At 37.3% G+C, this 27,003-nt stretch overlaps 1 protein-coding gene across 1 annotated transcript; it reads left to right on the forward strand.

The window, feature by feature from the left end:
- On the forward strand, positions 1-27,003 carry wu:fc34e06 (uncharacterized). The gene is made up of 56 exons (XM_058781382.1): positions 1-23; positions 3,547-3,599; positions 3,760-4,474; positions 4,573-5,051; positions 5,786-6,361; positions 6,974-7,309; positions 7,450-7,668; positions 7,808-8,767; positions 8,843-9,016; positions 9,162-9,283; positions 9,377-9,438; positions 9,650-9,808; positions 9,908-10,062; positions 10,171-10,292; positions 10,385-10,446; positions 10,654-10,812; positions 11,917-12,071; positions 12,180-12,301; positions 12,393-12,454; positions 12,661-12,819; positions 12,919-13,073; positions 14,187-14,308; positions 14,401-14,462; positions 14,674-14,832; positions 14,932-15,086; positions 15,195-15,316; positions 15,409-15,470; positions 15,682-15,790; positions 17,281-17,321; positions 17,934-18,088; positions 20,184-20,305; positions 20,397-20,458; positions 20,669-20,827; positions 20,927-21,081; positions 21,188-21,309; positions 21,402-21,463; positions 21,673-21,831; positions 21,931-22,085; positions 22,194-22,315; positions 22,407-22,468; positions 22,644-22,802; positions 22,901-23,055; positions 23,159-23,280; positions 23,371-23,432; positions 23,584-23,684; positions 23,786-23,816; positions 23,910-24,088; positions 24,280-24,401; positions 24,550-24,614; positions 24,781-24,884; positions 25,083-25,116; positions 25,211-25,389; positions 25,611-25,726; positions 25,817-25,872; positions 26,013-26,244; positions 26,427-27,003. Exons 1-56 carry the CDS (start codon positions 1-3, stop codon positions 26,520-26,522), a joined length of 9,009 nt encoding a protein of 3,002 aa, XP_058637365.1. The 3' UTR covers positions 26,523-27,003.

Consider the following 27,003-nt stretch of genomic DNA (forward strand, 5'->3'; position numbering starts at 1 on the left):
ATGACTTTAAACAGCAGAAGGAGGTAGGTGAATGATTACATATTAAATGATTGAAATCATACAGCATATAATACTGTATAGCATTCAATGATATATAATATTCAATACAACAACATTTATACTAAATGTTATGTAAATTTATTTATGTAAAAAAAGTGTATATGTTTAAAATAGCCCCTGTGTCTGCTTTTGTGATTTGTTGTCAACTTATATTAACTTTAAATTAAAGCAATTAAGAATTTAATAAGTGATGCCTTTTAAATTAAATTCTTAAATTCTTAAATTCAATTCAATTCTTAAAGTTGAATTTCAAATGAGGTACCAAGTAAAGAAGTAGAATTAAACTGAATTAAAAGTTAAAAAAAAAAAAAAAACTGTAATTTTCATCTAGAAAAGCAAGAATGCTGGCTTGACAAAGCCTTGTTTGATGAAAAGTAGAGTAAAAGAAAGTAAAACAGAGAGAATGACAGAATGATAGATAGACAGACAGGCTGACTGACGATAGATAGATAGATAGATAGATAGATAGATAGATCGATAGATCGATAGATCGATAGATAGATAGATAGATAGATAGATAGATAGATAGATAGATAGATAGAATTGCTGCTAAATTATTAAATGTAAATGTAAATTGAGGCCAATTAGATTAAATTAAAATTCCATCTCACAAATTGAAGGAACCCAGTTATTAAATTTGGAATTATGTCAAACCCATTTTGAGCTTTAATAGATGATAATTAAAGCAGTAATTATTAATAATTACTGGTGACATCACATTCATACATTGGTGACCTAATGTTGTAGACTGGTAGTACACTGGATAGATGGCAAAAGTATGCATTGAGGCTACGTATTCAGTCACCAGGGGGTGCTCATGAGCAGAGTTTTGAAATCTTTTTTTTTTTATTAATGCTTGAACAGACAGTACAAGAAGAACATAGCCAAGGGATCACATACAAATCCAAAAAATACTGACCTATAGTTATAAATTAAACATAAATGACAAACACACACACATACACATTAATAATAAAATAAAAATTGTTACAAAAAAAAAGAAAAAGAAAATAAATAAAACCATCAGATGTGAATGACATTACAATGACATTGCAAAGATATACAAACAATCGTACATAAGGAAAGCATCTAAATACAAGGATTTTCTTTAAATACCTCTGTATAATATTTCAGGAATCTTAGTTTTTTAAAATTCTTTATAAGATGAAGATATTTTAGAAGTGAGTTTAATTCAATTTTAAAAAGGGGATAGGATGGGTAACTATTTGCAAATTTTTGTTTGTGAATGAAAAATTTACCATATAAAAGGAAAAAATTAATAGTATGTTCCAGGGGTTTATTTTTAGTATTATCATGTATTTTAAACTAAAAGAATGTACAACATTGGCAGAATCAAATATATGAGAACCTAGGTCAGACCAAAATTGCTTGGATATAGGGCTTTCAAAAAACAGATGTACTAATGTCTCCTCTGCTTGTTTGCAAAAAGAACATGAGCTGTCAATGTCCAAATACTTAGAAATATTAAAATTAACAGGATATATTTTATGTAAAATTTTTAAATGTGTTTCCTTTGCCTTATTAGAAATACAATATTTCCCAGGTAAAAGCCAGGATCTTTTCCAGTCTATATCATCAACCAAGGACCTCCAGTAGAACTTTCCTCTTGAAGAAATTTTCCTTTTAAACTGAAAAATTTGGCGCACATGCCTATTATTACATTTCTTATCTAACAGATCAACACCTTCCAACAGCAAAGTAGATTGAGTAATAACTGAACTCCTTGGATTAAATAAAGAGTGACTTTTAACAAGGTGAAGTAATCCAGGTGAAATTGCTTTAACCACTTTATTAAATTCGTTTGGAGGAGTCGGGAAACTATGGTATCTCATAAATTGCTCATAAGAGAGAATATTTCCCGAGTCATCAAATAAGCAAAGGATACAATTAATATTATTTTGAAACCACCTGGGGAAAAATAATGATTTATTTCTGATGGTAATATCCCTGTTATTCCAGAGTTTTGAAATCTAAAATAACAAATAGGATACCCTATGACAGTGGTTCCCAATCCTGGTCCTGGAGAACCCCCAACATTGCATATTTTAAATGTCTTTAAAACACACCTGACTGAACTCATCAGTTCATTAGTAAAAACTCCAAGACCTCAAAACTTGAGATTTATACATCATCTGAAAGCTGAATAAATAAGCTTTCCTTTGTTCCTAACCTTTCTGGTTTGTTAGGATCGGACAATATTTGGCCGAGATACAACTATTTAAAAATATGGAATCTGAGGGTGCAAAAAAAATCTAAATATTGAGAAAAACACCTTTAAAGTTGTCCAAATGAAGTTCTTAGCAATGCATATTACTAAACAAAAATTAAGTTTTGATACATTTACGGTAAGAAATTTACAAAATATCTTCATGGAACATGATCTTTACTTAATATCCTAATGATTTTTGGCATAAAAGAAAAAGCGACAATTTTGACCCATACAATGTATTTTTGCCTATTGCTACAAATATACCCCAGCGACTTAAGACTGGTTTTGTGGTCCAGGGTCACAAATGTGTGTGTTAGATAAGAGAGACATAAAAATGTGCGTTGTTGGGGGTTCTCCAGGACCAGCATTGGGAACCACTGCACTATGGTGTTGTGGACTTCACAGGCATTAGCATGTGGCAGTCATTGTAAAACCATGAATACACATCAGATGTTTCATGAGCATTGATTACAGCTGATAAAACTGCAAATTCATGCCAAACAAAGTTACGAAACAATAGTCGTCTGGATCAGCATTTTCCTCTGTGTTAATCAGGAACAGCTTTCAGCTAACCTTAAAGAACACTGTAAAAAATTACCATTATGAATTTAACGGTAAAAGACTGTAAAAATGCTACAGTAAAAACCCGTTAAATGATTAATGGTAAGTTCCCCTACTATATATGGTGAAAAACTGAATTTGATATTACATGTAATTTTACGGTAGTATACCATTTTTGGAAGTGAGAAAAAGAATGTATAATTTACAGTGAATAACTATAAATTGACATTTCCAGAATTAATTGTTACATTTCAAATGTGATGTTTTTTGTTGAAATAACTATGTTTCTTCTTAGTTTTTTCTTATCAGTTTTATATATTAGGGTTGTATGTTAAATCTAATGTTGTTAAATTAATGTTTATTGCATTATTTCAGTTTCATGTGTGTTACCATGATGGTGTTTGGTGTTTGTGTGAATGACACTGTGCATGGGCTTGACTCCCAGGGAATGCAAGCTGATAGAAATGTATATACCTTCAATGCAGAGACCAACTGGTCCCTAACATACAATATAAACGGGGCTAACTGAGAGCTTTGTCTTGACTAACAGTGCTTCTTCGTATCATTATACTCCTTAAATACAATTACAGTTTTTTATTTAATAAAAACAATGAAGTTTCTTTCAGTAGCATGAATACATGAATGTTTTGTAATTTATTAAAGCCATAATATAAATGATTTATCTTCTATTTTAGGTGGTGTTTCATTTCAAAATATGAGGCCAGATGGACCGTATTCCTCACCATATGTACGTATACTCTTAATCTCGAAATTGTTAAATAAAAATTTGACATTTAATCAAACAATATTAAAATGTTAATTTAATAATAGTCTAATTTGAATTTTAAATGGTCAAAAGTTAATACAGTAATGAAATATGTTTTTTTTTCTTCTTTTTTTCTTGACAGTATATGTATGGTGCATCGTTTGTGGAGGTACATCCTCCATAACACCAACAACAGCAGTTTCAACAGCCAATGAAGTTTGTATAATAAGAACTAAAGCATCTATTACCACAGCTATGACTCCCAAACAAAATAAATGCATAGCTGTGACTTTCACAACTACATCTCCTACAACTACTGATTCAACATCAATTGCATCTACAACTGAGGCTTCTACAGAAAATGCACCTTCAACAACAGCTACAGGTCAAACAGAAATGTCATCTTCAATGACAACAAAAACTGGAGCTTCCACAACCATAGATGTGATCCCCACAACCACTCTCATATCCTCACCAAGTACAACTGCACCTTCAACAGCAACAAATGTTGATTCAACAACAACAGCACCGTCAACAGAAACTGAAGCTTCCACGACCATAAAGGTGACCCCCACAACCACTCTCATATCCTCACCAAGTACAACTGCACCTTCAACAGCAACAAATGCTGATTCAACAACAACAGCACCATCAACAGAAACTGAAGCTTCCACAACCATAGAGGTGACCCCCACAACCACTCTCATATCCTCACCAAGTACAACTGCACCTTCAACAGCAACAAATGCTGATTCAACAACAACAGCACCATCAACAGAAACTGAAGCTTCCACAACCATAGAGGTGACCCCACAACCACTCTCATATCCTCACCAAGTACAACTGCACCTTCAACAGCAACAAATGCTGATTCAAAACAACAGCACCATCAACAGAAACTGAAGCTTCCACAACCATAAAGGTGACCCCACAACCACCCTCATATCCTCACCAGTACAACTGCACCTTCAACAGCAACAAATGCTGATTCAACAACAACAGCACCGTTAACAGAAAATGAAGCTTCCACAACCATAGAGGTGACCCCCACAACCACTCTCATATCCTCACCAAGTACAACTGCACCTTCAACAGCAACAAATGCTGATTCAACAACAACAGCACCGTTAACAGAAAATGAAGCTTCCACAACCATAGAGGTGACCCCCACAACCACTCTCATATCCTCACCAAGTACAACTGCACCTTCAACAGCAACAAATGCTGATTCAACAACAACAGCACCGTCAACAGAAACTGAAGCTTCCACAACCATAGAGGTGACCCCCACAACCACTCTCATATCCTCACCAAGTACAACTGCACCTTCAACAGCAACAAATGCTGATTCAACAACAACAGCACCGTTAACAGAAAATGAAGCTTCCACAACCATAGAGGTGACCCCCACAACCACTCTCATATCCTCACCAAGTACAACTGCACCTTCAACAGCAACAAATGCTGATTCAACAACAACAGCACCGTTAATAGAAACTGAAGCTTCCACAACCATAGAGGTGACCCCACAACCACTCTCATATCCTCACCAAGTACAACTGCACCTTCAACAGCAACAAATGCTGATTCAACAACAACAGCACCGTTAACAGAAAATGAAGCTTCCACAACCATAGAGGTGACCCCCACAACCACTCTCATATCCTCACCAAGTACAACTGCACCTTCAACAGCAACAAATGCTGATTCAACAACAACAGCACCGTTAACAGAAAATGAAGCTTCCACAACCATAGGTGACCCCACAACCACTCTCATATCCTCACCAAGTACAACTGCACCTTCAACAGCAACAAATGCTGATTCAACAACAACAGCACCGTCAACAGAAACTGAAGCTTCCACAACCATAGGGTGACCCCACAACCACTCTCATATCCTCACCAAGTACAACTGCACCTTCAACAGCAACAAATGCTGATTCAACAACAACAGCACCGTTAACAGAAAATGAAGCTTCCACAACCATAGAGGTGACCCCCACAACCACTCTCATATCCTCACCAAGTACAACTGCACCTTCAACAGCAACAAATGCTGATTCAACAACAACAGCACCGTTAATAGAAACTGAAGCTTCCACAACCATAGAGGTGACCCCACAACCACTCTCATATCCTCACCAAGTACAACTGCACCTTCAACAGCAACAAATGCTGATTCAACAACAACAGCACCGTTAACAGAAAATGAAGCTTCCACAACCATAGAGGTGACCCCCACAACCACTCTCATATCCTCACCAAGTACAACTGCACCTTCAACAGCAACAAATGCTGATTCAACAACAACAGCACCGTTAACAGAAAATGAAGCTTCCACAACCATAGAGGTGACCCCCACAACCACTCTCATATCCTCACCAAGTACAACTGCACCTTCAACAGCAACAAATGCTGATTCAACAACAACAGCACCGTTAACAGAAAATGAAGCTTCCACAACCATAGAGGTGACCCCCACAACCACTCTCATATCCTCACCAAGTACAACTGCACCTTCAACAGCAACAAATGCTGATTCAACAACAACAGCACCGTTAACAGAAAATGAAGCTTCCACAACCATAGGTGACCCCACAACCACTCTCATATCCTCACCACGTACAACTGCACCTTCAACAGCAACAAATGCTGATTCAACAACAACAGCACCGTTAACAGAAAATGAAGCTTCCACAACCATAGAGGTGACCCCCACAACCACTCTCATATCCTCACCAAGTACAACTGCACCTTCAACAGCAACAAATGCTGATTCAACAACAACAGCACCGTAACAGAAAATGAAGCTTCCACAACCATAGAGGTGACCCCACAACCACTCTCATATCCTCACCAAGTACAACTGCACCTTCAACAGCAACAAATGCTGATTCAACAACAACAGCACCGTCAACAGAAACTGAAGCTTCCACAACCATAGGGTGACCCCACAACCACTCTCATATCCTCACCAAGTACAACTGCACCTTCAACAGCAACAAATGCTGATTCAACAACAACAGCACCATCAACAGAAACTGAAGCTTCCACAACCATAGAGGTGACCCCACAACCACTCATATCCTCACCAAGTACAACTGAACCTTCAACAGCAACAAATGCTGCTTCAAAACAACAGCACCGTCAATAGAAACTGAAGCTTCCACAACCATAGAGGTGACCCCCACAACCACTCTCATATCCTCACCAAGTACAACTGCACCTTCAACAGCAACAAATGCTGATTCAACAACAACAGCACCGTCAACAGAAAATGAAGCTTCCACAACCATAGAGGTGACCCCACAACCACTCTCATATCCTCACCAAGTACAACTGCACCTTCAACAGCAACAAATGCTGATTCAACAACAACAGCACCGTCAACAGAAACTGAAGCTTCCACAACCATAGGGGTGACCCCCACAACCACTCTCATATCCTCACCAAGTACAACTGCACCTTCAACAGCAACAAATGCTGATTCAACAACAACAGCACCGTTAACAGAAAATGAAGCTTCCACAACCATAGAGGTGACCCCACAACCACTCATATCCTCACCACGTACAACTGCACCTTCAACAGCAACAAATGCTGATTCAACAACAACAGCACCGTTAACAGAAAATGAAGCTTCCACAACCATAGAGGTGACCCCCACAACCACTCTCATATCCTCACCAAGTACAACTGAACCTTCAACAGCAACAAATGCTGATTCAACAACAACAGCACCGTAACAGAAAATGAAGCTTCCACAACCATAGAGGTGACCCCCACAACCACTCTCATATCCTCACCAAGTACAACTGCACCTTCAACAGCAACAAATGCTGATTCAACAACAACAGCACCGTTAACAGAAAATGAAGCTTCCACAACCATAGAGGTGACCCCCACAACCACTCTCATATCCTCACCAAGTACAACTGCACCTTCAACAGCAACAAATGCTGATTCAACAACAACAGCACCGTTAACAGAAAATGAAGCTTCCACAACCATAGAGGTGACCCCCACAACCACTCTCATATCCTCACCACGTACAACTGCACCTTCAACAGCAACAAATGCTGATTCAACAACAACAGCACCGTTAACAGAAACTGAAGCTTCCACAACCATAGGGTGACCCCACAACCACTCTCATATCCTCACCAAGTACAACTGCACCTTCAACAGCAACAAATGCTGATTCAACAACAACAGCACCGTTAACAGAAAATGAAGCTTCCACAACCATAGAGGTGACCCCCACAACCACTCTCATATCCTCACCAAGTACAACTGCACCTTCAACAGCAACAAATGCTGATTCAACAACAACAGCACCGTTAACAGAAAATGAAGCTTCCACAACCATAGAGGTGACCCCCACAACCACTCTCATATCCTCACCAAGTACAACTGAACCTTCAACAGCAACAAATGCTGCTTCAAAAACAACAGCACCGTCAATAGAAACTGAAGCTTCCACAACCATAGAGGTGACCCCCACAACCACCCTCATATCTTCAGAATCTACAACAACAGCAAAAGCTGCTCCAACAACACCACTGTCAACAACAAATGAAGGATCAACTACCACAGCAGTGAATCCCACATCCACACCTTTCTCTTTAGCAAATTCAAGTCCACCTATTACAACAAGAAGTGCCGCTCCAACATCATCTTCAGTCAGTAAAGGTTATACAACCACAGCTGTGACACTCACATCCTTGCGTGTTTTCTCAGGACCTACAATTGCACCTCCAGCAACAGAAAATGCTGGTCTTACCACAACACTTCTTTCAATATCTCCAACTTCTTCTCTTGTATCACCAAGCACAACAACCATATCTCCAACCACAATACCACTTTTCACCAAAACCAGAACTGCTGCGGCAACAACATTTGTCACACCCACAACCATGCCAATGTTATCAGAATTTACGAAATCATTTCTAACATCCTCATCTTTGATGAATGCAACAACAAATGCAGTGACTCCGACTAGACTTTCAGAAACACAAAATCCCGCTCCAACTGCATTTGTATCTCAAAGCACAAAAACTGTGTCTTTAGCAACCACTGAAACCACTGCACCAACCATTATAATTGTAACTCAAGAAACAACTATGCCATTATCAATGTCAGCTACTGGTGCTTCCCCAATTACCACAAGTGTGACTCCACTGACTACATCTGGAGCTACAGCAAGTATTAGTATAAACTCAGCTGCTACAGTTGCATCAACTAAAACAACAGCAGTGGTGGCAAGCAAACTGCTATTCAACTCCTCGTCTCCAGTCACCAGTGAATCTCAGGTCCTCAGAGCTATCAATACTCTCCTGAAATCCAGAGAGTCACAGCTCAGTGAATCAGTGAAGGTCATTAATGTCAACTATGAGAGTAAGTGTCATGAGTTTCACATTCAAAAAATAAATAAATAAATAAAAATAAAAATGAATTAATAATTGAAATGAGAATAAATCAAACAGTAAAATATACTGCAGGCTTTTGGCGAATCTAAAAAGTAGCATTTATCTTTAAACAGAAATATCAGAAACCTCCTATGCTGTGGTCATTACATTTAGCCTGGTTAATATCAGCATGCCAGAGGACCCTGAGCTCAGAGGTGACACATACCAGCAAGTGCAGGACACCATCAATAACGCGGTAAAAATTGGAAATGAACAGTCTAAAAAGGTTTAGGTCCAATGCCATTCTTCCCCATAGGTTGATGAATGGTTTGATTTTTTTCTCCTGCAGCTGAACACTCTTCTGAATGAACCTGGCAAGAACGTTTTTGAACCCAAGTCTTCCAATTTTATGTAAGATGCAATCTGATTTCTTATTATGAATCATATTTTTCATCCACAATGTTTATTTAGTGTCTCATAACTTTCCAGGACATTAAAATAAGACAATATTAAAAAAAAAAAAGAAAGAAAAAAATCTAAAAGTCTCATTAAAGCTGTATTATGCATAGGAATGTAAGCCCTTTGCAAATACAATATAAAGTATTTTCTGCTTTTCTTGTAGGAGCTCTTCAAACCAGATTGATGGCAGGATGGACTACACCTTCCAGGATGGAGATGCCATACAACCAGTCAGCTTCCTAAATGAACTACGTCTGCCAACCACTACAACAGTGCCTCCAGAAAGAACAACCAGTTTTTCTGTCACTACTCCCAACCTCATGTAAGTTTTGGTTTTCTATTTTGAGAACAATCAAAAATGCTAAAGCCATTTTATTGTAAAAATTTGATGTGCATTAAACAAAACTGGTTTTATTTATAGATCTGGTTCAGCAATGGTCACAAGCAAGCTAGAGTTCAACTCCTCATCTCCAGTCCCCAGTGAAGATCTGGTCCTCAGCGCTATCAACACTCTCCGCAATTCCAGAGAGTCACAGCTGAATGAATCAGTGAAGGTGGTGAATGTCATCTATCAGAGTAAGTGCCATCATTTTCATTTGGAAAGCCTTGAAATGAGATCGAGCCAAACAATGATGTATTACAGGTTTTTGGCAAATCTTAAACTTACAATTTTTTTCCAAACAGAAATCTCAGAAACTTCCTATGCTGTGATCTTTACATTTAACGTGATTAACATCAGCATGTCAGAGGACCCTGAGCTCAGACGCGACACCAACCAGCAAGTGCAGGACATCATCAATAACGCGGTAAAAATTGGAAATGAACAGTCTAAAAAGGTTTAGGTCCAATGCCATTCTTCCCCATAGGTTGATGAATGGTTTGATTTTTTCTCCTGCAGCTGAACACTCTTCTGAATGAACCTGGCAAGAACGTTTTTGAACCCAAGTCTTCCAATTTTATGTAAGATGCAATCTGATTTCTTATTATGAATCATATTTTTCATCCACACTGTTTATTTACTGTCTCATGGCTTTCCAGGACATTAAAATAAGACAATATTTAAAAAAAAAAAGAAAGAAAAAAATCTAAAAGTCTCATTAAAGCTGTATTATGCATAGGAATGTAAGCCGTTTGCAAAATATAATATATTTTCTGCTTTTCTTGTAGGAGCTCTTCAAACCAGATTGATGGCAGGATGGACTACACCTTCCAGGATGGAGATGCCATACAACCAGTCAGCTTCCTAAATGAACTACGTCTGCCAACCACTACAACAGTGCCTCCAGAAAGAACAACCAGTTTTTCTGTCACTACTCCCAACCTCATGTAAGTTTTGGTTTTCTATTTTGAGAACAATCAAAAATGCTGAAGCCATTTTATTGTAAAAATTTGATGTGCATTAAACAAAACTGGTTTTATTTATAGATCTGGTTCAGCAATGGTCACAAGCAAGCTAGAGTTCAACTCCTCATCTCCAGTCCCCAGTGAAGATCGGGTCCTCAGCGCTATCAACACTCTCCGCAATTCCAGAGAGTCACAGCTGAATGAATCAGTGAAGGTGGTGAATGTCATCTATCAGAGTAAGTGCCATCATTTTCATTTGGAAAGCCTTGAAATGAGATCGAGCCAAACAATGATGTATTACAGGTTTTGGCAAATCTTAAACTTACAATTTTTTCCAAACAGAAATCTCAGAAACTTCCTATGCTGTGATCTTTACATTTAACGTGATTAACATCAGCATGTCAAAGGACCCTGAGCTCAGACGCGACACCAACCAGCAAGTGCAGGACATCATCAATAACGCGGTAAAAATTGGAAATGAACAGTCTAAAAAGGTTTAGGTCCAATGCCATTCTTCCCCATAGGTTGATGAATGGTTTGATTTTTCTCCTGCAGCTGAACACTCTTCTGAATGAACCTGGCAAGAACGTTTTTGAACCCAAGTCTTCCAATTTTATGTAAGATGCAATCTGATTTCTTATTATGAATCATATTTTTCATCCACAATGTTTATTTAGTGTCTCATAACTTTCCAGGACATTAAAATAAGACAATATTAAAAAAAAAAAAGAAAGAAAAAAATCTAAAAGTCTCATTAAAGCTGTATTATGCATAGGAATGTAAGCCCTTTGCAAATACAATATAAAGTATTTTCTGCTTTTCTTGTAGGAGCTCTTCAAACCAGATTGATGGCAGGATGGACTACACCTTCCAGGATGGAGATGCCATACAACCAGTCAGCTTCCTAAATGAACTACGTCTGCCAACCTCTACACCAGTGCCTCCAGAAAGAACAACCAGTTTTTCTGTCACTACTCCCAACCTCATGTAAGTTTTGGTTTTCTATTTTGAGAACAATCAAAAATGCTGAAGCCATTTTATTGTAAAAATTTGATGTGCATTAAACAAAACTGGTTTTATTTACAGATCTGGTTCAGCAATGGTCACAAGCAAGCTAGAGTTCAACTCCTCATCTCCAGTCCCCAGTGAAGATCTGGTCCTCAGCGCTATCAACACTCTCCGCAATTCCAGAGAGTCACAGCTGAATGAATCAGTGAAGGTGGTGAATGTCATCTATCAGAGTAAGTGCCATCATTTTCATTTGGAAAGCCTTGAAATGAGATCGAGCCAAACAATGATGTATTACAGGTTTTTGGCAAATCTTAAACTTACAATTTTTTTCCAAACAGAAATCTCAGAAACTTCCTATGCTGTGATCTTTACATTTAACGTGATTAACATCAGCATGTCAGAGGACCCTGAGCTCAGACGCGACACCAACCAGCAAGTGCAGGACATCATCAATAACGCGGTAAAAATTGGAAATGAACAGTCTAAAAAGGTTTAGGTCCAATGCCATTCTTCCCCATAGGTTGATGAATGGTTTGATTTTTCTCCTGCAGCTGAACACTCTTCTGAATGAACCTGGCAAGAACGTTTTTGAACCCAAGTCTTCCAATTTTATGTAAGATGCAATCTGATTTCTTATTATGAATCATATTTTTCATCCACACTGTTTATTTACTGTCTCATGGCTTTCCAGGACATTAAAATAAGACAATATTTTAAAAAAAAAGAAAGAAAAAAATCTAAAAGTCTCATTAAAGCTGTATTATGCATAGGAATGTAAGCCGTTTGCAAAATATAATATATTTTCTGCTTTTCTTGTAGGAGCTCTTCAAACCAGATTGATGGCAGGATGGACTACACCTTCCAGGATGGAGATGCCATACAACCAGTCAGCTTCCTAAATGAACTACGTCTGCCAACCACTACAACAGTGCCTCCAGAAAGAACAACCAGTTTTTCTGTCACTACTCCCAACCTCATGTAAGTTTTGGTTTTCTATTTTGAGAACAATCAAAAATGCTGAAGCCATTTTATTGTAAAAATTTGATGTGCATTAAACAAAACTGGTTTTATTTATAGATCTGGTTCAGCAATGGTCACAAGCAAGCTAGAGTTCAACTCCTCATCTCCAGTCCCCAGTGAAGATCGGGTCCTCAGCGCTATCAACACTCTCCGCAATTCCAGAGAGTCACAGCTGAATGAATCAGTGAAGGTGGTGAATGTCATCTATCAGAGTAAGTGCCATCATTTTCATTTGGAAAGCCTTGAAATGAGATCGAGCCAAACAATGATGTATTACAGGTTTTTGGCAAATCTTAAACTTACAATTTTTTTCCAAACAGAAATCTCAGAAACTTCCTATGCTGTGATCTTTACATTTAACGTGATTAACATCAGCATGTCAAAGGACCCTGAGCTCAGACGACACCAACCAGCAAGTGCAGGACATCATCAATAACGCGGTAAAATTGGAAATGAACAGTCTAAAAAGGTTTAGGTCCAATGCCATTCTTCCCCATAGGTTGATGAATGGTTTGATTTTTTCTCCTGCAGCTGAACACTCTTCTGAATGAACCTGGCAAGAACGTTTTTGAACCCAAGTCTTCCAATTTTATGTAAGATGCAATCTGATTTCTTATTATGAATCATATTTTTCATCCACAATGTTTATTTAGTGTCTCATAACTTTCCAGGACATTAAAATAAGACAATATTAAAAAAAAAAAAGAAAGAAAAAAATCTAAAAGTCTCATTAAAGCTGTATTATGCATAGGAATGTAAGCCCTTTGCAAATACAATATAAAGTATTTTCTGCTTTTCTTGTAGGAGCTCTTCAAACCAGATTGATGGCAGGATGGACTACACCTTCCAGGATGGAGATGCCATACAACCAGTCAGCTTCCTAAATGAACTACGTCTGCCAACCACTACAACAGTGCCTCCAGAAAGAACAACCAGTTTTTCTGTCACTACTCCCAACCTCATGTAAGTTTTGGTTTTCTATTTTGAGAACAATCAAAAATGCTGAAGCCATTTTATTGTAAAAATTTGATGTGCATTAAACAAAACTGGTTTTATTTATAGATCTGGTTCAGCAATGGTCACAAGCAAGCTAGAGTTCAACTCCTCATCTCCAGTCCCCAGTGAAGATCGGGTCCTCAGCGCTATCAACACTCTCCGCAATTCCAGAGAGTCACAGCTGAATGAATCAGTGAAGGTGGTGAATGTCATCTATCAGAGTAAGTGCCATCATTTTCATTTGGAAAGCCTTGAAATGAGATCGAGCCAAACAATGATGTATTACAGGTTTTTGGCAAATCTTAAACTTACAATTTTTTTCCAAACAGAAATCTCAGAAACTTCCTATGCTGTGATCTTTACATTTAACGTGATTAACATCAGCATGTCAAAGGACCCTGAGCTCAGACGCGACACCAACCAGCAAGTGCAGGACATCATCAATAACGCGGTAAAAATTGGAAATGAACAGTCTAAAAAGGTTTAGGTCCAATGCCATTCTTCCCCATAGGTTGATGAATGGTTTGATTTTTTCTCCTGCAGCTGAACACTCTTCTGAATGAACCTGGCAAGAACGTTTTTGAACCCAAGTCTTCCAATTTTATGTAAGATGCAATCTGATTTCTTATTATGAATCATATTTTTCATCCACAATGTTTATTTAGTGTCTCATAACTTTCCAGGACATTAAAATAAGACAATATTAAAAAAAAAAAAGAAAGAAAAAAATCTAAAAGTCTCATTAAAGCTGTATTATGCATAGGAATGTAAGCCGTTTGCAAATACAATATAAAGTATTTTCTGCTTTTCTTGTAGGAGCTCTTCAAACCAGATTGATGGCAGGATGGACTACACCTTCCAGGATGGAGATGCCATACAACCAGTCAGCTTCCTAAATGAACTACGTCTGCCAACCACTACAACAGTGCCTCCAGAAAGAACAACCAGTTTTTCTGTCACTACTCCCAACCTCATGTAAGTTTTGGTTTTCTATTTTGAGAACAATCAAAAATGCTGAAGCCATTTTATTGTAAAAATTTGATGTGCATTAAACAAAACTGGTTTTATTTATAGATCTGGTTCAGCAATGGTCACAAGCAAGCTAGAGTTCAACTCCTCATCTCCAGTCCCCAGTGAAGATCTGGTCCTCAGCGCTATCAACACTCTCCGCAATTCCAGAGAGTCACAGCTGAATGAATCAGTGAAGGTGGTGAATGTCATCTATCAGAGTAAGTGCCATCATTTTCATTTGGAAAGCCTTGAAATGAGATCGAGCCAAACAATGATGTATTACAGGTTTTTGGCAAATCTTAAACTTACAATTTTTTTCCAAACAGAAATCTCAGAAACTTCCTATGCTGTGATCTTTACATTTAACGTGATTAACATCAGCATGTCAGAGGACCCTGAGCTCAGACGCGACACCAACCAGCAAGTGCAGGACATCATCAATAACGCGGTAAAAATTGGAAATGAACAGTCTAAAAAGGTTTAGGTCCAATGCCATTCTTCCCCATAGGTTGATGAATGGTTTGATTTTTTCTCCTGCAGCTGAACACTCTTCTGAATGAACCTGGCAAGAACGTTTTTGAACCCAAGTCTTCCAATTTTATGTAAGATGCAATCTGATTTCTTATTATGAATCATATTTTTCATCCACAATGTTTATTTAGTGTCTCATAACTTTCCAGGACATTAAAATAAGACAATATTAAAAAAAAAAAAGAAAGAAAAAAATCTAAAAGTCTCATTAAAGCTGTATTATGCATAGGAATGTAAGCCCTTTGCAAATACAATATAAAGTATTTTCTGCTTTTCTTGTAGGAGCTCTTCAAACCAGATTGATGGCAGGATGGACTACACCTTCCAGGATGGAGATGCCATACAACCAGTCAGCTTCCTAAATGAACTACGTCTGCCAACCACTACAACAGTGCCTCCAGAAAGAACAACCAGTTTTTCTGTCACTACTCCCAACCTCATGTAAGTTTTGGTTTTCTATTTTGAGAACAATCAAAAATGCTGAAGCCATTTTATTGTAAAAATTTGATGTGCATTAAACAAAACTGGTTTTATTTATAGATCTGGTTCAGCAATGGTCACAAGCAAGCTAGAGTTCAACTCCTCATCTCCAGTCCCCAGTGAAGATCGGGTCCTCAGCGCTATCAACACTCTCCGCAATTCCAGAGAGTCACAGCTGAATGAATCAGTGAAGGTGGTGAATGTCATCTATCAGAGTAAGTGCCATCATTTTCATTTGGAAAGCCTTGAAATGAGATCGAGCCAAACAATGATGTATTACAGGTTTTTGGCAAATCTTAAACTTACAATTTTTTTCCAAACAGAAATCTCAGAAACTTCCTATGCTGTGATCTTTACATTTAACGTGATTAACATCAGCATGTCAAAGGACCCTGAGCTCAGACGCGACACCAACCAGCAAGTGCAGGACATCATCAATAACGCGGTAAAAATTGGAAATGAACAGTCTAAAAAGGTTTAGGTCCAATGCCATTCTTCCCCATAGGTTGATGAATGGTTTGATTTTTTCTCCTGCAGCTGAACACTCTTCTGAATGAACCTGGCAAGAACGTTTTTGAACCCAAGTCTTCCAATTTTATGTAAGATGCAATCTGATTTCTTATTATGAATCATATTTTTCATCCACAATGTTTATTTACTGTCTCATGGCTTTCCAGGACATTAAAATAAGACAATATTAAAAAAAAGAAAGAAAAAATCTAAAAGTCTCATTAAAGCTGTATTATGCATAGGAATGTAAGCCGTTTGCAAAATATAATATATTTTCTGCTTTTCTTGTAGGAGCTCTTCAAACCAGATTGATGGCAGGATGGACTACACCTTCCAGGATGGAGATGCCATACAACCAGTCAGCTTCCTAAATGAACTACGTCTGCCAACCACTACAACAGTGCCTCCAGAAAGAACAACCAGTTTTTCTGTCACTACTCCCAACCTCATGTAAGTTTTGGTTTTCTATTTTGAGAACAATCAAAAATGCTGAAGCCATTTTATTGTAAAAATTTGATGTGCATTAAACAAAACTGGTTTTATTTATAGATCTGGTTCAGCAATGGTCACAAGCAAGCTAGAGTTCAACTCCTCATCTCCAGTCCCCAGTGAAGATCTGGTCCTCAGCGCTATCAACACTCTCCGCAATTCCAGAGAGTCACAGCTGAATGAATCAGTGAAGGTGGTGAATGTCATCTATCAGAGTAAGTGCCATCATTTTCATTTGGAAAGCCTTGAAATGAGATCGAGCCAAACAATGATGTATTACAGGTTTTTGGCAAATCTTAAACTTACAATTTTTTTCCAAACAGAAATCTCAGAAACTTCCTATGCTGTGATCTTTACATTTAACGTGATTAACATCAGCATGTCAAAGGACCCTGAGCTCAGACGACACCAACCAGCAAGTGCAGGACATCATCAATAACGCGGTAAAATTGGAAATGAACAGTCTAAAAGGTTTAGGTCCAATGCCATTCTTCCCCATAGGTTGATGAATGGTTTGATTTTTTCTCCTGCAGCTGAACACTCTTCTGAATGAACCTGGCAAGAACGTTTTTGAACCCAAGTCTTCCAATTTTATGTAAGATGCAATCTGATTTCTTATTATGAATCATATTTTTCATCCACAATGTTTATTTACTGTCTCATGGCTTTCCAGGACATTAAAATAAGACAATATTAAAAAAAAGAAAGAAAAAATCTAAAAGTCTCATTAAAGCTGTATTATGCATAGGAATGTAAGCCGTTTGCAAAATATAATATATTTTCTGCTTTTCTTGTAGGAGCTCTTCAAACCAGATTGATGGCAGGATGGACTACACCTTCCAGGATGGAGATGCCATACAACCAGTCAGCTTCCTAAATGAACTACGTCTGCCAACCACTACAACAGTGCCTCCAGAAAGAACAACCAGTTTTTCTGTCACTACTCCCAACCTCATGTAAGTTTTGGTTTTCTATTTTGAGAACAATCAAAAATGCTGAAGCCATTTTATTGTAAAAATTTGATGTGCATTAAACAAAACTGGTTTTATTTATAGATCTGGTTCAGCAATGGTCACAAGCAAGCTAGAGTTCAACTCCTCATCTCCAGTCCCCAGTGAAGATCTGGTCCTCAGCGCTATCAACACTCTCCGCAATTCCAGAGAGTCACAGCTGAATGAATCAGTGAAGGTGGTGAATGTCATCTATCAGAGTAAGTGCCATCATTTTCATTTGGAAAGCCTTGAAATGAGATCGAGCCAAACAATGATGTATTACAGGTTTTTGGCAAATCTTAAACTTACAATTTTTTTCCAAACAGAAATCTCAGAAACTTCCTATGCTGTGATCTTTACATTTAACGTGATTAACATCAGCATGTCAAAGGACCCTGAGCTCAGACGACACCAACCAGCAAGTGCAGGACATCATCAATAACGCGGTAAAATTGGAAATGAACAGTCTAAAAGGTTTAGGTCCAATGCCATTCTTCCCCATAGGTTGATGAATGGTTTGATTTTTTCTCCTGCAGCTGAACACTCTTCTGAATGAACCTGGCAAGAACGTTTTTGAACCCAAGTCTTCCAATTTTATGTAAGATGCAATCTGATTTCTTATTATGAATCATATTTTTCATCCACAATGTTTATTTAGTGTCTCATAACTTTCCAGGACATTAAAATAAGACAATATTAAAAAAAAGAAAGAAAAAATCTAAAAGTCTCATTAAAGCTGTATTATGCATAGGAATGTAAGCCGTTTGCAAAATATAATATATTTTCTGCTTTTCTTGTAGGAGCTCTTCAAACCAGATTGATGGCAGGATGGACTACACCTTCCAGGATGGAGATGCCATACAACCAGTCAGCTTCCTAAATGAACTACGTCTGCCAACCACTACAACAGTGCCTCCAGAAAGAACAACCAGTTTTTCTGTCACTACTCCCAACCTCATGTAAGTTTTGGTTTTCTATTTTGAGAACAATCAAAAATGCTGAAGCCATTTTATTGTAAAAATTTGATGTGCATTAAACAAAACTGGTTTTATTTATAGATCTGGTTCAGCAATGGTCACAAGCAAGCTAGAGTTCAACTCCTCATCTCCAGTCCCCAGTGAAGATCTGGTCCTCAGCGCTATCAACACTCTCCGCAATTCCAGAGAGTCACAGCTGAATGAATCAGTGAAGGTGGTGAATGTCATCTATCAGAGTAAGTGCCATCATTTTCATTTGGAAAGCCTTGAAATGAGATCGAGCCAAACAATGATGTATTACAGGTTTTTGGCAAATCTTAAACTTACAATTTTTTTCCAAACAGAAATCTCAGAAACTTCCTATGCTGTGATCTTTACATTTAACGTGATTAACATCAGCATGTCAAAGGACCCTGAGCTCAGACGCGACACCAACCAGCAAGTGCAGGACATCATCAATAACGGTAAAATTGGAAATGAACAGTCTAAAAGGTTTAGGTCCAATGCCATTCTTCCCCATAGGTTGATGAATGGTTTGATTTTTCTCCTGCAGCTGAACACTCTTCTGAATGAACCTGGCAAGAACGTTTTTGAACCCAAGTCTTCCAATTTTATGTAAGATGCAATCTGATTTCTTATTATGAATCATATTTTTCATCCACACTGTTTATTTACTGTCTCATGGCTTTCCAGGACATTAAAATAAGACAATATTAAAAAAAAGAAAGAAAAAATCTAAAAGTCTCATTAAAGCTGTATTATGCATAGGAATGTAAGCCGTTTGCAAAATATAATATATTTTCTGCTTTTCTTGTAGGAGCTCTTCAAACCAGATTGATGGCAGGATGGACTACACCTTCCAGGATGGAGATGCCATACAACCAGTCAGCTTCCTAAATGAACTACGTCTGCCAACCACTACAACAGTGCCTCCAGAAAGAACAACCAGTTTTTCTGTCACTACTCCCAACCTCATGTAAGTTTTGGTTTTCTATTTTGAGAACAATCAAAAATGCTGAAGCCATTTTATTGTAAAAATTTGATGTGCATTAAACAAAACTGGTTTTATTTATAGATCTGGTTCAGCAATGGTCACAAGCAAGCTAGAGTTCAACTCCTCATCTCCAGTCCCCAGTGAAGATCGGGTCCTCAGCGCTATCAACACTCTCCGCAATTCCAGAGAGTCACAGCTGAATGAATCAGTGAAGGTGGTGAATGTCATCTATCAGAGTAAGTGCCATCATTTTCATTTGGAAAGCCTTGAAATGAGATCGAGCCAAACAATGATGTATTACAGGTTTTGGCAAATCTTAAACTTACAATTTTTTCCAAACAGAAATCTCAGAAACTTCCTATGCTGTGATCTTTACATTTAACGTGATTAACATCAGCATGTCAAAGGACCCTGAGCTCAGACGCGACACCAACCAGCAAGTGCAGGACATCATCAATAACGCGGTAAAAATTGGAAATGAACAGTCTAAAAAGGTTTAGGTCCAATGCCATTCTTCCCCATAGGTTGATGAATGGTTTGATTTTTCTCCTGCAGCTGAACACTCTTCTGAATGAACCTGGCAAGAACGTTTTTGAACCCAAGTCTTCCAATTTTATGTAAGATGCAATCTGATTTCTTATTATGAATCATATTTTTCATCCACAATGTTTATTTAGTGTCTCATAACTTTCCAGGACATTAAAATAAGACAATATTAAAAAAAAAAAGAAAGAAAAAAATCTAAAAGTCTCATTAAAGCTGTATTATGCATAGGAATGTAAGCCGTTTGCAAATACAATATAAAGTATTTTCTGCTTTTCTTGTAGGAGCTCTTCAAACCAGATTGATGGCAGGATGGACTACACCTTCCAGGATGGAGATGCCATACAACCAGTCAGCTTCCTAAATGAACTACGTCTGCCAACCACTACAACAGTGCCTCCAGAAAGAACAACCAGTTTTTCTGTCACTACTCCCAACCTCATGTAAGTTTTGGTTTTCTATTTTGAGAACAATCAAAAATGCTGAAGCCATTTTATTGTAAAAATTTGATGTGCATTAAACAAAACTGGTTTTATTTATAGATCTGGTTCAGCAATGGTCACAAGCAAGCTAGAGTTCAACTCCTCATCTCCAGTCCCCAGTGAAGATCTGGTCCTCAGCGCTATCAACACTCTCCGCAATTCCAGAGAGTCACAGCTGAATGAATCAGTGAAGGTGGTGAATGTCATCTATCAGAGTAAGTGCCATCATTTTCATTTGGAAAGCCTTGAAATGAGATCGAGCCAAACAATGATGTATTACAGGTTTTGGCAAATCTTAAACTTACAATTTTTTCCAAACAGAAATCTCAGAAACTTCCTATGCTGTGATCTTTACATTTAACGTGATTAACATCAGCATGTCAGAGGACCCTGAGCTCAGACGCGACACCAACCAGCAAGTGCAGGACATCATCAATAACGCGGTAAAAATTGGAAATGAACAGTCTAAAAAGGTTTAGGTCCAATGCCATTCTTCCCCATAGGTTGATGAATGGTTTGATTTTTTCTCCTGCAGCTGAACACTCTTCTGAATGAACCTGGCAAGAACGTTTTTGAACCCAAGTCTTCCAATTTTATGTAAGATGCAATCTGATTTCTTATTATGAATCATATTTTTCATCTATAATGTTTATTTAGTGTCTCATGGCTTTCCAGGACATTAAAATAAGACAATATTTAAAAAAAAAGAAAGAAAAAAATCTAAAAGTCTCATTAAAGCTGTATTATGCATAGGAATGTAAGCCCTTTGCAAATACAATATAAAGTATTTTCTGCTTTTCTTGTAGGAGCTCTTCAAACCAGATTGATGGCAGGATGGACTACACCTTCCAGGATGGAGATGCCATACAACCAGTCAGCTTCCTAAATGAACTACGTCTGCCAACCACTACAACAGTGCCTCCAGAAAGAACAACCAGTTTTTCTGTCACTACTCCCAACCTCATGTAAGTTTTGGTTTTCTATTTTGAGAACAATCAAAAATGCTAAAGCCATTTTATTGTAAAAATTTGATGTGCATTAAACAAAACTGGTTTTATTTATAGATCTGGTTCAGCAATGGTCACAAGCAAGCTAGAGTTCAACTCCTCATCTCCAGTCCCCAGTGAAGATCTGGTCCTCAGCGCTATCAACACTCTCCGCAATTCCAGAGAGTCACAGCTGAATGAATCAGTGAAGGTGGTGAATGTCATCTATCAGAGTAAGTGCCATCATTTTCATTTGGAAAGCCTTGAAATGAGATCGAGCCAAACAATGATGTATTACAGGTTTTTGGCAAATCTTAAACTTACAATTTTTTTCCAAACAGAAATCTCAGAAACCTCCTATGCTGTGATCTTTACATTTAATGTGATTAACATCAGCATGTCAGAGGACCCTGAGCTCAGACGCGACACCAACCAGCAAGTGCAGGACATCATCAATAATGCGGTAAACTTCAAAATTGAACAATTTAAAAAGGATTAATTCCAATGCCAGTCTTCACCAGAAACTGATGAATGGTTTGATTTTTCTCCTGCAGCTGAACACTCTTCTGAATGAACTTAGAAGTCCAACTTTACAGCCCAATTCATCAAACTTCACGTAAGATGCAAATCAACATTGCAAATCTTCACTTTGTCTCCATACATTTTAGTTTATCAAAGTAATGGAAATCATTTTCATTATTATTATTATAATTATTTGCTGTGTAATTTTCATGAATTACATTTCAATATGGATTGAAGTCCTTAAAGTGTATATTTTGTTTGTTCTACAGGAGCACTTCAAACCAGATTGATGGCAGAATGGAATACACCTTCCAGGATGGAGATGCCATACAACCAGTCAGCTTCCTAAATGAGCTACGTGTGCCAACCTCTACAACAGTGCTTCCAGAAAGACCTACCAGTTTTTCTGTCACTACTCTCAACCTCATGTAAGTTTAGGTTTTCTATTTTGAGAACAATCAAAAATGGAGAATCATTTTATTGCAAAAATTTGATGTGCATTAAACAAAACTGGTTTTATTTACAGATCTGGTTCAGCAATGGTCATAAGCAAGCTAGAGTTCAACTCCTCATCTCCAGTCCCCAGTGAAGATCTGGTCCTCAGCGCTATCAACACTCTCCGCAATTCCAGAGAGTCACAGCTGAATGAATCAGTGAAGGTGGTGCATGTCACCTATGAGAGTAAGTGTCATCATCTTCACCTGAAAAGCTTTTAAAATATTAAAGTGTCCAATTTTCGACCAAATTAAAAAATAAATAAAAATGAACTTTTATATCCAAACAGAAATCACAGCAACCTCCTATGCTGTCATTTTTAAATTTAATTTGAGTAATATCAGCATGTCAAAGGATCCTGAGCTAAGAAACGGCACATATCTACAAGCTCAGGGTGTCATCAATAATGCGGTAAGCATACAATATTACCCAAGTAAAGGTTTTTAGGTCCAATATAATTGTTCTCCAGAGTTTCATGAATGTTTGATTTTTCTTCTGTAGCTGAACACTCTTCTGAATGAACCTGGCAGACCAACTTTAAATCCCAAGTCATCCAACTTCATGTAAGATGCAAACAGACTTATTGTATATCATGTGCACTCACATTTTACATTATTAAGTGCATTTAAATAATTGTTTACTAAAAAAACAAAAAAACAAAATACATCTTTGCACATATGGATCCTTAAAAGATATCTTCTGTTTATCCTGCAGAAGCACATCAAACCAAATTGATGGCAGGATGGACTACACCTTCCAGGATAAAGATGCCATTCAACCAGTCAGCTTCCTAAATGAGCTTCGTTCACAGACAGGTTTGTCAAAGCTCACAATGGATTGCTAATGTTGTAATTGTAGAAAAAAATTGCAAGCTTCCTCCAGTAATCATTACTTCCTTTTACTTCCTTAACAACAGCTAGTACTCTGACAACTACTCCACCGACAGTGTAAGAGCAGTGATTTCACTCTGATATTTATTTTTTTCTTTCATTTTTATTTTCATTTCCTATGTTTATGTATATTATTTATTGTCTTTGTAGGCGTGGCAGAGCACTTATATCCATTCGCCTCGTGTTCGTCACACTGGGCCCCCTGCCAAATCCAGATAAGGTTCTTGAGGTGGTCAACAATATGCTGAAAACACGTCTCACAACTAAACAAGACACCACAACACAAGACCTGAGTGATTCTGTGAACTTTGCCAATGTCACATATACGAGTGAGTTTTTCTCTCCTGGCTTTGCTTCTTTTTGTTCTGAATATGTTATTAAAATTCTAATGTTGTAGATCTGTAGCTTTTATAGCCTAGAAGTTAAATTAACAAATAAATAATATTAAGGAATGCATTAGTGAAATTTCACCACCCACATATAACCACACAACTAATTCATTTTATTATATATTTTTAAGAAATAAATGAGACAGCCTATGCTCTCAACTTTGGATTTGAAATCAGCAATATAACCATGTCTGGGAAACTTGAACTCAGGAATGGCACCCACCTGGTAATACAAGACTCTATAAACTCATTGGTGAGTTGGAGACATTTCAGTAAAGTAGTCTTTTACAAACATTTTTTTCTCCTTCTTCTCTCTCTCTTTCTCTTTCTCTTTCTCTCTCTCTCTCATTTACCACATTAACCTCAACATATTTGTAAACAAATTAATCTCATTTCTTCAGCTGGGCAAGATCCTCCTCAGTAACTCCTCAGCTCCTCTCATTAAGTTCCAAGCAGCTGATTTCAAGTAAGTTCTGACTCACTTTTTACTTTGATTTGAGCAAATATGTCCTGATGACTCTTCGTTGGTGTTAGTTGGGAAGTTTTTGTACATGAGTACATGGCTTGTGACTAAAAAATAATTTTTAGCTATTGCCTTTAGTTTCTCATTGTACATTTTAATCTCCCCACAGGGGTAATTCCACTGTGATTCAGGCCAACGTAGAGTATGTTTTCTCACCAAGTGACATCACGCAACCGAGCATCTTTGTTCAGCAACTTCTCCAACTTGCCGAAGGTATTACCATATCCACACCTGCTGCACTGTCAACCATCTGTTCCCCCACAGTTTATATGGCCAAACTGACAATCAAATGTTAAACTTCCATTTTTTTAAAAGTTTTTAAGTCATGTTTTATATGTCTTGCTTCAAAAACACCAAATGCTGTAACTGGAAGTCTAATTCTCCTTCATTAATTATTAATTTATTTTACAGCGAGCAGTCTGACAACAACCTCACCACCGATCTTGTAAGACCAATGAATTATTATTATTATTTTTTTAAAGCTAGTTGTTTTAATTTTCTTTGTTTATATTTAAATTATTTATCATGTTTTTATGCAGGACTAGGAGGGCAATTATTAAGATTCGTCTCGAGTTTATCACACTGGGCCCAAGACCAAGTGAGAAGAGTGTTCTAGACGTGGTTAAATCTATGCTGGCTTCAAATCTCACAACTAAACAAACCGCCAGAACAGTAAGCGTGAGTGACCCTGTGACCGTGGATAATGTCATTTATTTGGGTGAGTTTTGCTCTATTTTCATGCTCCATTTTTGTTGTGAATATAACATTTGTATGCAAATGGTGTATCTGTTGTAATCATTTAGTCCTTATTTATGACTTCCTTTGAAGGAAAATAATAATTAAAAAAACAGTCAATAATTATGCATAAAGAAAATGAATAATGAAATACCATGACCCATATATAGTCACAACTAATTATGTTTGTCATATATTTTATAGGAATTAATGACACCGCCTACGCACTCATCTTTACATTTGAAATCAACAAAGTATCACTGACAGAATTGAAAAGGAATGAAACCTATCAAGTAATCCAAAAGAAGATAAATGACTTGGTGAGTTGGAGAGGCTTGGATATTGTTGTCCTGAAATTGCCCTATTTGAATCATTAACCTATTGTTTTTTTTAATTGATGCTCTCTGCAGGTGATCAAGATCCTAAAAGACCCCTCAGTTAATCTGCTCATTCCTGCCGAATTCAAGTGAGTTCAGATCCACTGCTTTTTACTTTGAGAAGAATTGTCTAAATAAAACTCTTTTCTGATACATAGGCAAATGAATGGTAAGATCATTTTTAGATATTTCCTTTTGTTTCTCATTGTACGTTTTAATCTCTCCACAGGGATAATCTCACCGTGATCGAGGCCAATGTTATGTTTGTTTTCTCGCAACATGACAGCAACTCGGCTGCTGGTTACTTGGTCAGTACCCTTTTCAAGGTTTTTACCACACCAGTTCCAACCACCATGAACACTACAATCTCAAACAACGGTACAAACGTAGCATGGATTGTGGCTATCATTGTCCCCTGCGCTATTGTCATCGGGCTCGTACCTTGCTGGATTCTCCTTTGCGTAAGTATTATGATGACTGAATGCATTGGTAGTGAAGCAATTAATGACAACAGACATGTTATTCATATGGTAATAACAGATATAGATCTGCCTTTTAAATGTGGTATATAATTGTGCATGTACAGCTCTATAAAATTCCCTTCCATGATGCTAACTCTCACTTTCTCTGTTTATGTGTTTAGTGTTTGTTGTGTGGTTGCTGTGCAGCAATCAGGAGACGTTGGCACAGAAGACAGTCGTACAATGTACAGTACACAACTCGAAACAGCCTCTTCTAGAGATATTCAAGACCAAACTTTGATACTTAAAATATTATTAATTTTCCTGTATTGCTGGGCATACAGAACCTCTCTAAATGGGATGCAACTGTGATTAAAAGAAAAACAACAACAACAACTACTATTTAAGGAATGATTTTATTTATTTAAAATCTGTTATGTAAAGTAATGATAATCTTGTTTTATAAATGAAAGATTTATTTGGTAGTATGTATTTAACGTCAAGGGAAAAATGTAGAATGTGTTGATCACTTCTTTATTCACACTTTATGTACTTTATCTAAGATAATATATTGTACCTTGATGACATATTTATGTACAAATCCACAATTAATGTTTTAAGACTGTGTAGTTAAAAACTATAATTTAATAAAAACAAGTAAATATCAATTTGAGAACATTATTGTAGCCATAATTGTCGGTATATACAATAGAGAACTTTACAGTTTTAATATGTTGGAAAATTCATTTGGGCCCATCC

Source organism: Onychostoma macrolepis, chromosome 01, assembly GCF_012432095.1.
Source record: "Onychostoma macrolepis isolate SWU-2019 chromosome 01, ASM1243209v1, whole genome shotgun sequence".
Lineage (NCBI taxonomy): Eukaryota > Metazoa > Chordata > Actinopteri > Cypriniformes > Cyprinidae > Onychostoma > Onychostoma macrolepis.

Excerpts from the sequence above, each read along its gene's own strand:
- wu:fc34e06 (XM_058781382.1), top strand. The coding sequence starts at position 1 with ATGACTTTAAACAGCAGAAGGAG. Across the intron at positions 12,455-12,660 it reads CCCAAGTCTTCCAATTTTAT|GAGCTCTTCAAACCAGATTG; the intron begins GTAAGATGCAAT and ends CTTTTCTTGTAG. Across the intron at positions 23,685-23,785 it reads TGAGCTTCGTTCACAGACAG|CTAGTACTCTGACAACTACT; the intron begins GTTTGTCAAAGC and ends CCTTAACAACAG.